Genomic DNA, 15,690 nt, shown 5'->3' with positions numbered 1-15,690 from the left:
AATATTGGCTCTGCACTGGCACCTTATATATGTATTGTATTCCAAGGTAACACCCACCGAACAGAATTTACGTTAGAGCCAGACAGCTATGTGCTGATGGACCATTAAGGACACTTCACTGTAACAATGGGCCATAGAAGAAACTCATCCCACCCAGTAAGCCTTTCCTGAGGACACTTCAGCAAGAATATGGGCAATGGCTACCTCTGCAAGACATCAAAGCATGTAAACACATGTGATGTGCTCATGTGACCCGGAACTCCATCTTGGGCCAGTAATTTTCCAGGCATCTGGGCTGTGGGCTTTCTTTGAGATAATAAATTTCCAGGCACATGGCAGAGTATATAAAAGACCACTGAGAGATCTCCATTTTGCCTCTTTCCTGCCCTGATTCTCTGGATTGTGGATTTACAACTAAAAGGAGCATTTTGAATTATGGACTAGATCTTCCAATCTTTTGGAAGTTACCAGAGAGACTTCACAAGACAGCAGTCTATATCATCACTGCTACAAACCTGATCTAAGGACTTTGCAATTATTTGTATGTATATGATCTATTAACCATTATTAACTCTCTTCTTTTCTTTTGTTATCACAACTTTAGTTTTTAGTTACTAAAGGATTGGCATCAGTGTGATTATTGGGTAGGATCTTGGCTGGCTATGTGGCTGATACCTTGGGATTAGAAGGACCCTATATTTGATTAAATTGGTTTTCAGTAACCATTCATCACAGAGTCCAGTGTCTGAGTGATGAGCCAAGGGCTGGGATGCCTAAGGAGACTGCATCTTTGACTACTTATTAACCAATGTGGTGAGACAGAAGTTCACTTTGTTACTGGCTCAGTATAATCTAATGACAGAATAACCACTAGTTTGGGGTGAGTCTGCCCTATTTCTCAGCAATTTGTCCTAAATTTGGCATCCTCACCTGTAACCCACTGAGGCACGGTGACAGGCAGTTTGAGGGAACTCTCTGCCCGTATAGGGCAAATAACCCTGAGGGAAGACGCGATGGGAACAACGTGGTGGATTCCCCAGCTTTCAATTCAGCAGTGCACTCACTCTCAATGAGACCCATGCCTGGAGAGAAAATGTTAATGTATTTTTGGAAAGCAAGCAGTTATCTTTTCCTCTCAAAGCTTGTGTATCCCATGTTATACGTGGGGGAAGCTAGGAAGGGAGAGATCAGCTGCTGTTCTGTTCTTCAGAGTGGGAACACAGGGTAAGTGCAATTCAGAGCTGCTCAGAAAGTTGATGGGGGCCATTGAGCGGTAGGGACAGAGCACCTCCCAGAAACAATGGAAAGGACAGAGTCAGCAGAAGCGCAGAGGGAGGGATGCAGCAGAGCGAGGGAGGAGCATTCAAGACAAACGAAGAAGTGATGTTTGGCAGCCAAGCTGCTGAAGTGGAAGCCAAGTGGGCAGAGCTGGAAATTTGGTGAAGACTGATTACAGAGAATGTCTCTCTCCTTTCCTCCCATCCCACCTCTCTCTCCATCTTGCTGCACTCAGTAGTACTTAACCAATTACACACAAGATAAACATTTCCCAGGACACTTAGTGATTTGTGAAGCCAGGCTGTGATCAGTCCTCCAAATGGAAATCTTCCCCACCCCAAGGAATTATTGCTTTTCATCTGCAGGAATTTTAATACCGGCTGCAGGCAACTGGCCCCTTGGAGTTTTGAGAAAGGATGCTGCCCTACAGCAAATCTTATTTGATTACTGCAGCAGCGAGTATTCTCCAGGCAGAGCCGCCCATTCACACCCAGAGGAGAAGCCTTCAGTTTGACGGCATTTGGAGAAAGGGTGGCACTGTACACACCTGGGCTCCTGCCCCACTGGAGAAAGAAGAAACTGTCTTTGTAGGAAAGACTCTTGGAAGAAGGATGGAGAAAGTGCATGAGAGAAAATGGAAAAGATCTGAAAACTCTGTTGTGGGATTTGGACACACTCATTTGGCAAAGGGGGTTTGGTTCCCAGAAAAGTTGGGAATGGGCAATGGAGAGGGACAAGGCACCTTTTCCCTGCAACAACAAGGGGCCCCAAGATGCAGAGCTGACTTAGCAAGGAAGGGCCATTGCAACACAACAATATAAACCATCAGACCACTGACCTGGCGTCTCGCATGGCGAGTTGGTAAAACAGCACCTGTGCCTCAGGCTAGGACAGAGGGCATTCACTCTGCTTCCACCTGCTGACCATGAAGCAAAGACCGAGGCCTCTTGGGCAACTAAATCAGGGGAGAGATCAGACAGCCTGCATCTTGTTCAATATTCTCTCAAAAATCCTACATGTGCAAACTGTCAGGGCAGCCCTGATCCAGGCTCCTTCAGGGTTGACTTCAGCTACGATAATGTATCATTCCATTGCCAGTGGAATTCTTATCTCACACACAAGCCCAAACAAGTCTAAACCCTTCCTGAAAATATCTGGGATGGGATGGAACGTGACATTGGCCAGCAAGCTCATTACCTCATTATCTAAAGCAGAAACTCAAAGAGATGGGACTTGATAGGCTTCAGAGCATCTCGCTGGCCGGGGGTTCTACTGATTCCGCTAACATGCCAGCAAAACCGGCAAAAGCACACAGACTGAAAATAGCTATGGAACAGCCACTTTAATAGAGAAATGCAACAAGCCTATTGAATTGCCTCTCTGCCAACAGAGGCGGCAAGCATGCGTGTGAGGCCAGTGCACAGAGGCACATGAATGCAGTTAGCTCAACTTTCAAGGACACTGGGGGAGCATCCCTCTAGAAATCCTCTGCTATTACCATCTCCTGACAGAGCTACAGTGAAACTTACAAGTGCACCACAGAGCAGACGGTCCTGCAGCCAATGCAGCAACAGAGCTGACTCTGTACATCCATACACAGCACACACAGGGAGCAACCATGGGCAAGCCCTCTAGCAATCCTCCAAGCACTCCCCAGTGGAGTCCCACCAGGCCAGAACTGGTGTGACTGAGAGGCTAATCAGGCCCAAGACCTCCCTGCACGTACATCATTCCTTCCACACTAGGCCTCCTCTCTCTCCCTCCCTGCCCAAATGCTAGAGAAGCCCTCACTGCCCTGCACACTACAGCTGCCACGCTGGCCTACCCAACAGGTCTGATGGGAGGCTGAAAATAAACAGCTCTCATGCCCAGCTGAGGGGATTAGCCACTCATTTGCTATTCAGGTTTCAATGGCTGCTTTGTTTTGTGGCTGATAAAAGCCTCCCTGTCAGCAGGGCTCTGGCTTCACTGCTTCTCTTGTCACGAAAGCTCCCACACCAGCACTACTGACCAGAGACAAGTTCTCACCCTGCCAGGGTCAGCTTCAGCCTGGCCAGGAAGGCTAGAATCCTTGGGTGGAACCAGCTCTCTCTACTGACGCAGAGCTGCCACCTGTTCCACGGAGCTGAAGGATCCAGCCAGCACTTCTAGGGACAGGCATGAGACCCCACGAGCCAGAGAAATGCGTGTGTAAGCACAAGATGAAAGAGAGGGGGCCTGGTAGCCATGTGTCTGCATCCCAATAGCCCCTTAATGGTCTGGGGTGCCTCTGTGGTGCTCTGCCTCTGTTTCCCTTTCTCAGGGCTTCTCAGCCTGGTTTGACTGCTCCAGTGACCTGGCCATCCAGCTGAGTCGTTTAACAAAAACCTTTCTGGGATACACCAGTCCAGTCCAAACAGCCACAAAAAACCCTCACTGAGGGTCTGGTCTGTCTTCCTGCTGTTTTACGGAGCACAAGCTCTCAGCATATCCTTCCAGAAGTCCTCCTCCTTCTCCCGAGCCTGGAGAGGACAAATTCCTCTGGGGAGAGCTCCTCTGCTCTTCTCTTCCCCTAAAAAGGCTTAGTTAATTCACATGACCTACAAGTCACGTGACCTTGCTGCTTCTCACCACTGGCGATGGGACTGAATTGTGTCACAGGTGGAGCTGGGCCTGACTTCTTTAAAAGGGCAACCACTTTATGACAGTGCTACATTCCATTCTCCTTCCAGGAGAGGGCGACAGTGGTAGGACAGGAGGCTACACTGGCGCAGCAGTGTGGCAAATCCTGGACTATAACACACCGGATGGAATTAATTCCCATGGCATGTCGGGACAGGCGGGGAATATAGGGATTTCCTGTTACTGGCCTGTCTCCATTGGGTTTGATCCCCTCGCTAGAAGATTCACATCTAAAGGGGTTTTCTGACCTCCTTCCATCACAAAATATCTAACTGGTACCAAATCATTCATACTATAAAACCTGCCTCTTCCATGATGCCTACAAGTCACCCTCATCTGGCATTAGGGTTAGGCAAGGGGCCAGCTGGGATTTCTGTTTTTCTGCTACACTCTCTCTGTTTCATTGTTACCTCCCACTTCTGACTGTCTCCATCCACCTGTTGGATATATAGACTGAGAGCTCTCTGGGATGGGGCTACCTTCTTTGTTACCTTTCTGTACTGCGCCTACTGCAATGGGGCTCAATTGAGATTGCTAGGTGCTACCATAGTACTAGACTAATAAGCAGCACCCAAAAATGTGCAATTCACTTTACAGAAGGATATGAAGACCTGCTCCGAGCAGCTTCTGAGCTAAAGTCAGAGATGACAAGTGAACATGGTAAACGAGAAGAGCAGAAGGAGTAGAGGTGGGCAAGGGGTTGCAATAATATGACCACACGGACACTCAGTAAGACGTGTGTTCATCATGATGGGTCTGTGTAATCAACTCACTTACAAGCCACATGGCAGAGGGAGGTGTTTGCAGGGAGGAGGAGGTTGCGTGGGAAAGGCTCTGGGGAGATGGTTCCATGCCTGGAGGCACAAATGTGGGAGAAGGGAAAGAAGAGATCCTCATGGAACACATCATTGGCAGAGTGGAGGGCTGGATGGGCATGTGAAAGGATTCAAGGGCACAGACACAAGGAACTGGATACATAGTGCTGTGGGAGCCTACACCCCATTCATGGACTGCAAACCCCTGCCTCCCAGCCAACAAGGCAAAACTGAAGTTCTGCCTGACCCCCATGACTCAGGCTGAGCTTGGCAGGGCAGGCATGGCACCTGACCCACCAGGAGGTGGGTTCAGGATGTGCTGATGGAACTGGTGCACCCTAGCCCCCTTTGTGTAAGGGGGAGGAGTTCCTGGAGCTCTCTGGGGCCCATTCCAGAAGGCGAGCAACCTCGTCAACATCATCTGGACCAATCTGCCCATGAGACTTCCTGAGACAGTCACCTCACAACAAAAGCCCTATGTTGTCAGGGCAGCAAGACTCGTGCTCTCAGCGTGGTCTAGTCGCTTCTGCATCCACCCAGACCCAAAGCTGGTGACATAGGATGTTTCATCCAGGAAGGAAGGAGTCTATTTTAATCACTCCCCAATATGGCAATTTGTATCCGATTCTACAGAAGTTACATGGAGAACTGTACAGAGTCTGGGTCTTTCCTCAGCACTTTTTAAAGAGACCGTGTCAGCAGACAGCCTGCTTGGGGAGACTGTGACGCTCTGTACCTCGGGGGAACACCCTGCACCCCCATGTTCATCCTTATAATATGCTTGTGTGGTATCCAATGCAAAGTTTGTCATGTCGGGTGTCTCCGGAAGGCTCATGATGCACTGAGCATTGTTGTTATAGTAATGTTATAGGTTGTAATTTCATGTATATAGTTATGAGGCTGAAAATGTGTCCTCATGGCTTAAAACAAGCCCAGGCAAAACTCTCCAGGATCAGAGGGGCAGTTCACATCTCATCACGGCATGTATGGGACAAACCAAGCCCAGCCTCACAGGAACAAGGGACACTGGCCTAGGCAGTAACAAAGGATCTGTTGGACTCTCAAGTGAGTCACCCCCCTTCCCTTGGTCAGTTTGGGACTATGATGAGGTAATGCTCACCTGACTCGGGGGGTGGGGGAGCAAAGCCAAGAGGGAAGAAAGAACATGATAAAAGGGAGAGACATTAGCCATGCTCTCTCTCTTCCACCTCCAATTACAGATACCACCACCAAGCGACTGAAGCAGTGATCAAAGGGGAGAGACTGGCTGAAGGGCAACCAGCGAGCCTGTGGTGACCACTGACCGCTATACTTACCTACATGCCTCCAGCTTCCATCCAGGACACACCACACAATCGATTGTCTACAGCCAAGCTCTAAGATACAACCGCATTTGCTCCAATCCCTCAGACAGAGATAAACACCTACAAGATCTCTATCAAGCATTCTTAAAACTACAATACCCACCTGCTGAAGTGAAAAAACAGATTGACAGAGCCAGAAGAGTACCCAGAAGCCACCTACTACAGGACAGGCCCAACAAAGAAAATAACAGAACGCCTCTAGCTGCCACCTTCAGCCCCCAACTGAAACCTCTCCAGCGCATCATCAAAGAGCTACAACCTATCCTGAAAGATGATCCCTCACTCTCACAGATCTTGGGAGACAGACCAGTCCTCGCTTACAGACAGTCTCCCAACCTTAAGCAAATACTCACCAGCAACCGCACACCATACAACAAAAATACTAACCCAGGAACCTATCCTTGCAACAAAGCCCGATGCCAGCTCTGGCCACATATCTATTCAAGTGACACCATCATAGGACCTAACCACATGAGCCACACCATCAGGGGCTCGTTCACCTGCACATCTACCAACGTGATATATGCCATCATGTGCCAGCAATGTCCCTCTGCCATGTACATTGGCCAAACTGGACAGTCTCTACGCAAAAGAATAAATGGACACAAATCTGACATCAGGAATCATAACATTCAAAAACCAGTGGGAGAACACTTCAACCTCTCTAATCACTCAGTGACAGACTTGAAGGTGTCAGTTTTGCAAAAAAAAAAACTTCAAAAACAGACTCCAAAGAGAGACTGCTGAACTCGAATTAATATGCAAATTAGACACAATTAACTTAGGTCTAAACAGAGACTGGGAATGGTTGGGTCATTACACTAATTGAATTTTTTTCCCCCCATGTTAAGTTCTCCTCACACCTTCTATGGGTCATCTTGATTATCACTTCAAAGTTTTTTCTTCTGCTGCTACTGATAGCTCATCTCAATTGATTGGCCTCTTACAATTGGTATGCGTACTTCCACCTTTTCATGTTTTCTGTATGTATAAATATCTTCTGTCTGTGTGTTTCACTCTATGCATCTGAAGAAGTGAGCTGTAGCCCACGAAAGCTTATGCTGAAATAAATTTGTTAGTCTCTAAGGTGCCACAAGTACTCCTGTTCTTCCTGTGGTGAGAAGCATCTAAGTTTGTAAAGGCACTGAAAGTGTTAAGATCAGCTTAGAATGTGTTTTGCTTTTATTTCATTTAACTAAATCTGACTGGTTGTGCTTTGACTTATAATCACTTAAAATCTATCTCTGTAGTTAATAAATCTGTTTGTTTATTCTACCTGAAGCAGTGTCTTTGGTTTGAAGCCTGTCAGAGACTCCCTGTGATGGGGCAGCCCCGCCCTGGCCCCAGCAACATCAGACCAGTAGCTCTGACAGAGGAAGTCCCGCCCCGTTCGTACTGGGCATGCTCCAGATGCTCACTGAGTATAAAAGGAGGGAACTCAGCTCAGTCAGGGCTGGCGGCCGCAGGGGAAGGACCTAACTGGGAAGCTCCTGCAGAGGACCAGCCGACACTCTTGAAGCTGCCAGGAACAGAGGCTTTTATAGGCCGGCACGAACCCCTACGGCGGGAGGAACCAGAGGAGGCGATGGATCCGGAGACTCACAGAGAACCCTGGGATCCGTGGGAGAACCCAACTCCCCAGCTGGTAGGGAGCGACCCGGGGGAGGTGATGGACTGGTACCTTGACCCCGGTAAGCCTCAGCGTGTTTCGGTAGGACCCCCTTGCTGAGCCAGTAGTAAGGTCCTACGGCCCTGCAACCCGGGGCGCTTATATGGACTCTGGCCACTAGGCTGTGCTACCCTGAGACAAGGGTTGATCCTATGGACTCTGGCCACTAGGCCGTGCTGCCCTGTAAGGAGGGGCGTAAACCCTCACACTCCCCTTGGGATAACAAGCCTGGTACATATCAATTTCTTTGTTAAATTGACGAACTCATAAGCTTGCAGTGTCATAGAATCATAGACTATCAGGGTTGGAAGGGACCTCAGGAGGTCATCTACTCCAACCCCCTGCTCCAAGCAGGACCAATTCCCAACTAAATCATCCCAGCCAGGGCTTTGTCAAGCCTGACCTTAAAAACCTCTAAGGAAGGAGATTCCACCACCTCCTTAGGTAACCCATTCCAGTGCTTCACCACCCTCCTACTGAAAGTTTTTCCTAATATCCAACCTAAACCTCCCCCACTGCAACTTGAGACCATTACTCCTTGTTGTGTCATCTGGTACCACTGAGAACAGTCTAGATCCACCCTCTTTAGAACCCCCTTTCAGGTAGTTGAAAGCAGCTATCAAATCCCCCCTCACTCTTCTCTTCTGCAGACTAAACAATCCCAGTTCCCTCAGCCTCTCCTCATAAGTGATGTGCTCCAGCCCCCTAATCATTTTTGTTGCCCTCCGCAGGACTCTTTCCAATTTTTCCACATCCTTCTTGCAGTGTGGGGCCCAAAACTGGACACAGTACTCCAGATGAGGCCTCACCAATGTTGAATAGAGGGGAATGATCACATCCCTCGATCTGCTGGCAATGCCCCTATTTATACAGCCCAAAATGCCGTTAAGCCTTCTTGGCAACAAGGGCACACTGTTGACTCATATCCAGCTTCTCGTCCACTGTAACCCCTAGGTCCTTTTCTGCAGAACTGCTTCCTAGCCATTCAGTCCCTAGTCTGTAACAGTGCATGGGATTCTTCCGTCCTAAGTGCAGGACTCTGCACTTGTCCTTGTTGAACCTCATCAGATTTCTTTTGGCCCAATCCTCTAATTTGTCTAGGTCCCTCTGTATCCTATCCCTACCCTCCAGCATATCTACCACTCCTCCCAGTTTAGCGTCATCTGCAAACTTACTGAGAGTGCAGTCCACGTCATCCTCCAGATCATTAATGAAGATATTGAACAAAACCGGCCCCAGGACCGACCCTTGGGGCACTCCGCTTGAAACCGGCTGCCAACTAGACATGGAGCCATTGATCACTACCCGTTGAGCCCGACTATCTAGCCAGCTTTCTATCCACCTTATAGTCCATTCATCCAGCCCATACTTTTTTAACTTGCTGGCAAGAATATTGTGGGAGACCGTATCAAAAGCTTTGCTAAAGTCAAGGAATAACACATCCACTGCTTTCCCCTCATCCACAGAGCCAGTTATCTCATCATAGAAGGCAATTAGGTTAGTCAGGCATGACTTGCCCTTGGTGAATCCATGCTGACTGTTTCTAATCACTTTCCTCTCCTCTAAGTGCTTCAGAATTGATTCCTTGAGGACCTGCTCCATGATTTTTCCAGGGACTGACGTGAGGCTGACTGGCCTGTAGTCCCCCGGATCCTCCTTCTTCCCTTTTTTAAAGATGGGCACTACATTAGTCTTTTTCCAGTCATTCGGGACCTCCCCCGATCGCCATGAGTTTTCAAAGATAATGGCCAATGGCTCTGCAATCACATCCGCCAACTCCTTTAGCACCCTCGGATGCAGTGCATCCGGCCCCATGGACTTGTGCTTGTCCAGTTTTTTTAAATACTCCCGAACCACTTCTTTCTCCACAGAGGGCTGGTCACCTCCTCCCCATATTGTGCTGCCCAGTGCAGCAGTCTGGGGGGAGCTGACCTTGTTTGTGAAGACAGAGGCAAAAAAAACATTGAGTACATTAGCTTTTTCCACATCCTCGGTCACTAGGTTGCCTCCCTCATTCAGTAAGGGGCCCACACTTTCCTTGACTTTCTTCTCGTTGCTAACATACCTGAAGAAACCCTTCTTGTTACTCTTAACATCTCTTGCTAGCTGCAACTCCAAGTGTGATTTGGCCTTTCTGATTTCACTCCTGCATGCCTGAGCAATATTTTTATACTCCTTCTTGGTCATTTGTCCAATCTTCCACTTCTTGTAAGCTTCTTTTTTGTGTTTAAGATCAGCAAGGATTTCACTGTTAAGCCAAGATGGTTGCCTGCCATATTTACTATTCTTTCTACACATCGGGATGGTTTGTTCCTGCAACCTCAATAAGTCTTCTCAGGTCCCAGCAATGGGTGAGCAAATGGACCTGAGTGACTCTGCTTTATTACCACAACCATGAGACGTTTGAATGCAAGCCAACACTCCCAGCCCCGGAACTCCCCGGTGGGAGAGAGGCCCTTCCCCCAGAGCTCTGGGAGAGAGAGGCCCTTCGCCCGGAGCGCCTCCATGCAGGGGGAGAGAGGGCCCCTTCCCCTGGAGTCTGTGCTACCAGTGGGAGAGAGGGACCCTTCCCCCGGAGCTCCGTGCTGCCTGCAGGCAGGGGGAGAGAGGGGCCATTTCCCCTGGAGCTAGCTGCTGCCAGCTGGGAGAGGGCTGGGGGGAGTCCTCTGGCCCCAGCCCTGGGGCAGTCTGGCTGCACTCCAAACTCCTCATCCCTGGCCCCACCCCAGAGCCTGCACCCCCAGCCAGAACCCTCACCCCCCGCATCCCAAACCTCTGCACCAGCCCTGAGCCCCCTCCTGCATCCTGAACCCCTCATCCATGGCCCCACCCTGCAGCCCTCCTCCTGCACCCCACCTTCTGCCCTACCCTGGGCCACCTCCCACACTCCTTACCATAGGCTTACTAAGGTAGTGCCTAGTGTTAATTATGTAAAGTGGGTTAAGCTGGAATGTATTGCAATATTATAATTTTATTAAAACTCTAGTCAAAAGATATAATTATGTTGGGTCACGGGCATCAACAATTTTCTTTAACTGGGTGACAAGGAAAAAAGTTTGAAAACCACTGCACTAGTTGACTATCCAGAACATCATACAGACTTGTTGTAGAGGTGACTGTATGGACTGCCGCACTAACTATGAGCATCCAGCTGTGCAATACAGCCATAAGCACCCTCCAGAGATGCGGGGATGGTGGGGGAGGCATGATTTGACTCTGCACCATCAGGAAATACTCCTTTGATTTGTCAAACATCCACTATAGGTGGCACTGGTGTCAATGGCCAAATGACCATAAGGCAGCAGCCATCACCAAAGTGCTTCCACAAATAGGAAACAGCGGCAGATACACCATGTCCCAGTCCGCCCAGTAAAGTTGATGCCTATATATACGTGACATTACAGCCAGATGACCCAGTATAGTCACCTGCATTGTCCAGCTCTGCAGTGGAGGGAACATGGTGATGTTACATCTTATATGAGATGGTGTGAGGCTTTGGTTGGGCCAGGACACCTCTCTGAACTGGGAGGGAGAGGGGCTTGACAATTTCTGTGCAGGAAAATACTCTGAGTCCCCCAAAGGAGAAGAGGGGTGATCTAAAAGCCCTCAGCCAAAGGGCCAGAATCAGAACCTCCTGCTGGAAGTGCTGGTAGGTATATAGCCATTAGGAATCAAACGTCAGGGTGGTGTCCTGTGCTAGATGGTTGTGGTATTTTATAGTAACTCTGCACTATAGTCTAGTTACCAAAGGGGGGTAGCTGCATGAGGGAGACTGAAAAGAGAAATTACATATGGTCAACAGCAACGCATGACGGCCCTTTTCATAATGTGCTACAAGCAAATGAATCAAATGGGACCGCGAATCCAAAGGCTCTCCCTAGGGTGAATTGAAGTGATAGTTCAACAATGCCTTACAGATGCTCTGACTAGAAAAGAATATCTAGCACTGATCATCTGTAGATCTCCAAGTACTTACCAAAGGAGGGCAGTACCATTATCCCCATTTTACAGAGGAGGAAACAAAGGCAAAGGGAGATAAAGTGACCTGCCCACAGTCACTCAGGAGGATAGTGGCAGAGATGGGAACAGAGCCCAGCTCTCCGGAGTCCCGGTCTAGTGCTCTAGATGCTAGACCATGCTGCCCCCCATGGAGTGGACTGCTGTGAAGAAATAACCCTTCCACTGTCACAAGAATGAGACAACATTGACTCCCCATCTAACAACAATACGAACCAGCAGTAACCAGCCAACCAAAACATCCCCCAAGCAGAGTTTATACCCCAAAAAGTGAGGAGAGCCAGAGGCTCCATGGAGTCCACTGGGGATTTCACTATTGGTATCGCTTTTACATGGAAGATGCTGAGATACCACAGTGATGGGCGACAGAATAAAACCCCTGAGGTGGCGAGAAGAGAGTTTATCCAACATCAGCGCCACACCATGAGCCCAAGTCTCCACCGCCTTGCGCCTGCAGAAGTGAGGTTACATCTGCGTTCAGCAAGAGCAAAGATGGTGTAAATTGCTACCAGATTACAATTCTCTGCTCCTTCACCAGTGCTGGTATTTCACAGCCATAACTGATGCCACACCAAACAACACAGCAGACAACCAGGCTCTATCTGGAGTGTGAAGTTCAGATTTTATCACCAGGCTCATTATATTTGAGGCTTCTTTTAAAGCCCCAGCTCCTGGATGCCTGTGATCACACAAGAATCTCATCTTTTATTGGGAAAAGAAAGTAGCTTTCTGGCCCTCACAGGTGCTGAGAACCCTGAAAACATGACCCATGTGCATCTGAGAGGCACAAAAGCCAGAAGGCAAAGAAAAAGAACCCAAAATGTGTGATTTTTAAAAAAAACCTCCCATGATTTTCAGGCCAGACTCATGATTCTTGGGGGACTGACTCATGACATTGGGGCTAGCAATACTGGTGGCAGCAGGGGGAAGAGGCCCCCTCCCGAGCACCGGTAGGACCTCAAGTGGCTGTTTTGCCATTAGCAGCAGCCAGCCCAGTGGAAATGAATGCAGATCTGTGTGTAGCCCACCTTCTTCCCAGCCCCCAATGGCGTTTGTGCGCAGGGCCAGGGCTGCTACTCACTGGTGGTGTTTCCTGTCATCTGGATGATGCATTTGGAATCCCGGCCCATCTCACGGGAGTTGAACGGACGCACTCGCACCGCCACCTTCACAGATGCTCCCGCCATCTTGCTGGCCTTAAGGTCACTCTTTCCGGCAGGGGTTGCACTCCTGGCAACACAAGGAACGCCCTGGAAGGACCCAGAAAGGCATGTTAGGAAAAGTCTCTAAGCTCTGCAGTATGCTGCTGTAGGGCAGCTATTGAGGTGTCCCTGAGACTGAGGGCTCCCTTGCAGCAGCACCCGTTGCTGCCAGCTGGAGCACCAGCCTGTGAGCTCTCATCTGGCATGGGAGGCTCACCATTTCCACGCTCTCAGGGCTGAGACCCAGTGACAAGCATGAGGCTAAAGCTTTCCGAGCAGCCAGAGAGTACACCATAGCCTCGACTTTCCTGGGCCATGACCAGAACAGCCCGTTAGCACCAGGCTTGCCGGGCTCAGAACAAGGGGAGCCGTGAAAGCATCAGGCAGGCAGGGACCTGCAACCCTATCCTCCTGGCAGCAGCTCATTGCTGCATGCCCCTTCCTAGTCTGATTTAATAGTCATCATCAGAATAGCACCTAGAGGCCCCCACTGAGATCAGGGCCCCCCTGGGATGGGGCTGTGCACACACCCAGACCATGTCTCCACTAGGAAGGAAAGGTGTGTTAACTCGAGTTAATTGTCTTAGTGAAGACGAGGCCATCTACAGCTTTCCCATGAGCCAGAAATAACTGGGAGCCCAGCAATCACTGCCCATTCTCACCTCCCAGAGGGCCATGCTCTGTAGAGCACACATTGAGACAAGGACGAAGAGCGCTTTCCTGCAGACATGCTATACTTCCAGCCTCCTGGACCCCTTTCTATGCTGCTCCACAGACAGAGGGCCCATTCCCTCACCCCGCAGACTCTTTACCCTATGTTAACGCCACTGATTTCAATGGAGCAACTCCTGGCTTGCACTAGGGTAAGAGAGAGGAGAATCAAGCCCAGAAAGCATGCTACCCTGCAGAGCCTTCTCCAGCTCCTGATGCTCCTCCCACACCAGGTGAAATCTCATAGGCAACAGAGCAAAACTAGTGTGAGCTCAGAGTGACACCTCAGATGCTGCTTCTCCTTACATGGCCCCTCAGGACCTCAGCTCTGGCTAACCCCAGGCAGCAGAGACTTGACAGAACACAAAGGCACTCCACAAACAGAGCCCTGTCCTTCATACGGTGTGATGAGCACCTCCCCATCACACCTGGCACAGTAGGGGTGGGAGAAGGGTAGTTGGGGAAAGGAATGAATGCGTTTTGACTAGATGGGAGGGGGGAAAATTAAGCCCTTCTCAGCAAACACTATTATTTGACACTCATTCGGCTGTTGTGAAAAGGACTGGGTCATCCTAGTTTTCCAACAGGGGGCATGCTATATAAATGGGTGTAAATTCTGTAGGGAAACTGCGCCTATATTTTATGGCTTAGTGCATGGCTTATTCTCAGCACCTTTTCCCTCTCCAAATCCTCCGTGGGTTTTTGTTTTTCACAAGCCCAGTGAATGCAGAAGTGCCAAGGGCACGCTTGTCAAACGAGCTCCAGCGTGTCTTGAATGGAGATGCTGCTGGCATGCTGGTCTTTGCACTAAATTATGCATTCAGGCAGCATGGTGCTGCACATTGCTGGTGAAGAAGCAAGCACCCATTGTGAGTGCATGCCTACATCTCAGCTAGGCTCAGCAAAGTGCCGGATACACTGACATCTCGGTATTCAACATTTTGGCTCCTTTTCCATTTCAGCCCACAACTGGATTCTTACTGTCCAAACTGTTGTCAGTAGGCTGGGTCCAGCAAAGCCAAGGCTAAGAAAAATTGAGCTGTAGTCTGTTCTGCCTCCTGCATGATCAACAAAGTCACCAGCTGAGTTCTGCTTCCAGAATCTCTGCTCACTGATTTTTGGAAGCAGAAACGGTATGTTTGATTTTCAGAGGCCAGTTTCAGCTCTCAGCTAAACAAACCTTGCTTTGCTGAAACTCAGCACATTCAATTGTAGAAACTAGCAATACACATGGAACACAAACATGTCTTTTTTTTAGTCATTTTCCTGACCCTAATCAGATCATTTGGCCTAGTGGATAGGGCCTAGCCTGGCAGGCCTGAGAGACTAGCTGCTGACCGACTGTGAGAACATCTCTTCTCTTTACCACCTTTTGACTAGCTAGACCAGAGGTGGGCAAACTACGGCCTGCGGGCCACATCAGGCCCGCAGGACCATCCTGCCTGGCCCTTGAGCTCCCGGCCGGGGAGGCTAGCCCCCGGCCCCTCCCCTGCTGTCCCCCCTCCCCAGCAGCCTCAGCTCGCCAAGCCACCAGTGCTCTGGGCGGCGGGGCTGCGAGCTCCTGCTGCTCTGAGCAGGGAGCGGGGGGGTTGGATAAGGGGCAGGGGGTCCCGGGGGGCAGTCAGGGAGCAGGGTCAGGGCAGTCAGGGGACAGGGAGCAGGGGGGTTGGATGGGTCGGAGGTTCTGAGGGGGGCAGTCAGGGGGCAGGAAGTGGGAGGGGGCAGGGGCCAGGCTGTTTGGGCAGGCACAGCCTTCCCTACCCGGCCTTCCATACAGTTTCACAACTACGATGTGGCCCTCGGGCCAAAAAGCTTGCCCACCCCGATCTAGACACCAAGCTCTTTATGACATGGACTGTCTCTCACTATTAGAATTCTTTGAGGGGGTCAGCCAACCTGTGAGCACAGGGGATCCAGTGGACACAGTGTACCCAGGGCCGGCTCTGGCTTTTTCGCCGCCCCAGGCGAAAAAG

General features: G+C 49.9%; 1 protein-coding gene across 3 annotated transcripts in view; it reads right to left on the bottom strand.

Moving 5' to 3' along the window:
* The window catches only part of KIF1A (kinesin family member 1A), a 162,351-nt gene extending 149,308 nt beyond the window's left edge, over positions 1–13,043 (bottom strand). For all 3 annotated transcript variants that reach the window (XM_029913322.1, XM_029913320.1, XM_029913321.1), the window contains exon 1: positions 12,886–13,043. In XM_029913322.1, the coding sequence (XP_029769182.1) occupies positions 12,886–12,991 (106 nt within the window). In that variant the 5' untranslated portion in view covers positions 12,992–13,043. The remainder of the gene's footprint in view (positions 1–12,885) is intronic.
* Positions 13,044–15,690: the final 2,647 nt, after the last annotated feature.

Source organism: Terrapene carolina, unplaced genomic scaffold, assembly GCF_002925995.2.
Source record: "Terrapene carolina triunguis isolate 2854851 unplaced genomic scaffold, T_m_triunguis-2.0 Scaffold583, whole genome shotgun sequence".
Classification (NCBI taxonomy): Eukaryota; Metazoa; Chordata; order Testudines; family Emydidae; genus Terrapene; species Terrapene triunguis.
Note: the sequence above shows the minus strand (reverse complement) of the source record. Positions and strands in the feature narration are given on the sequence as shown.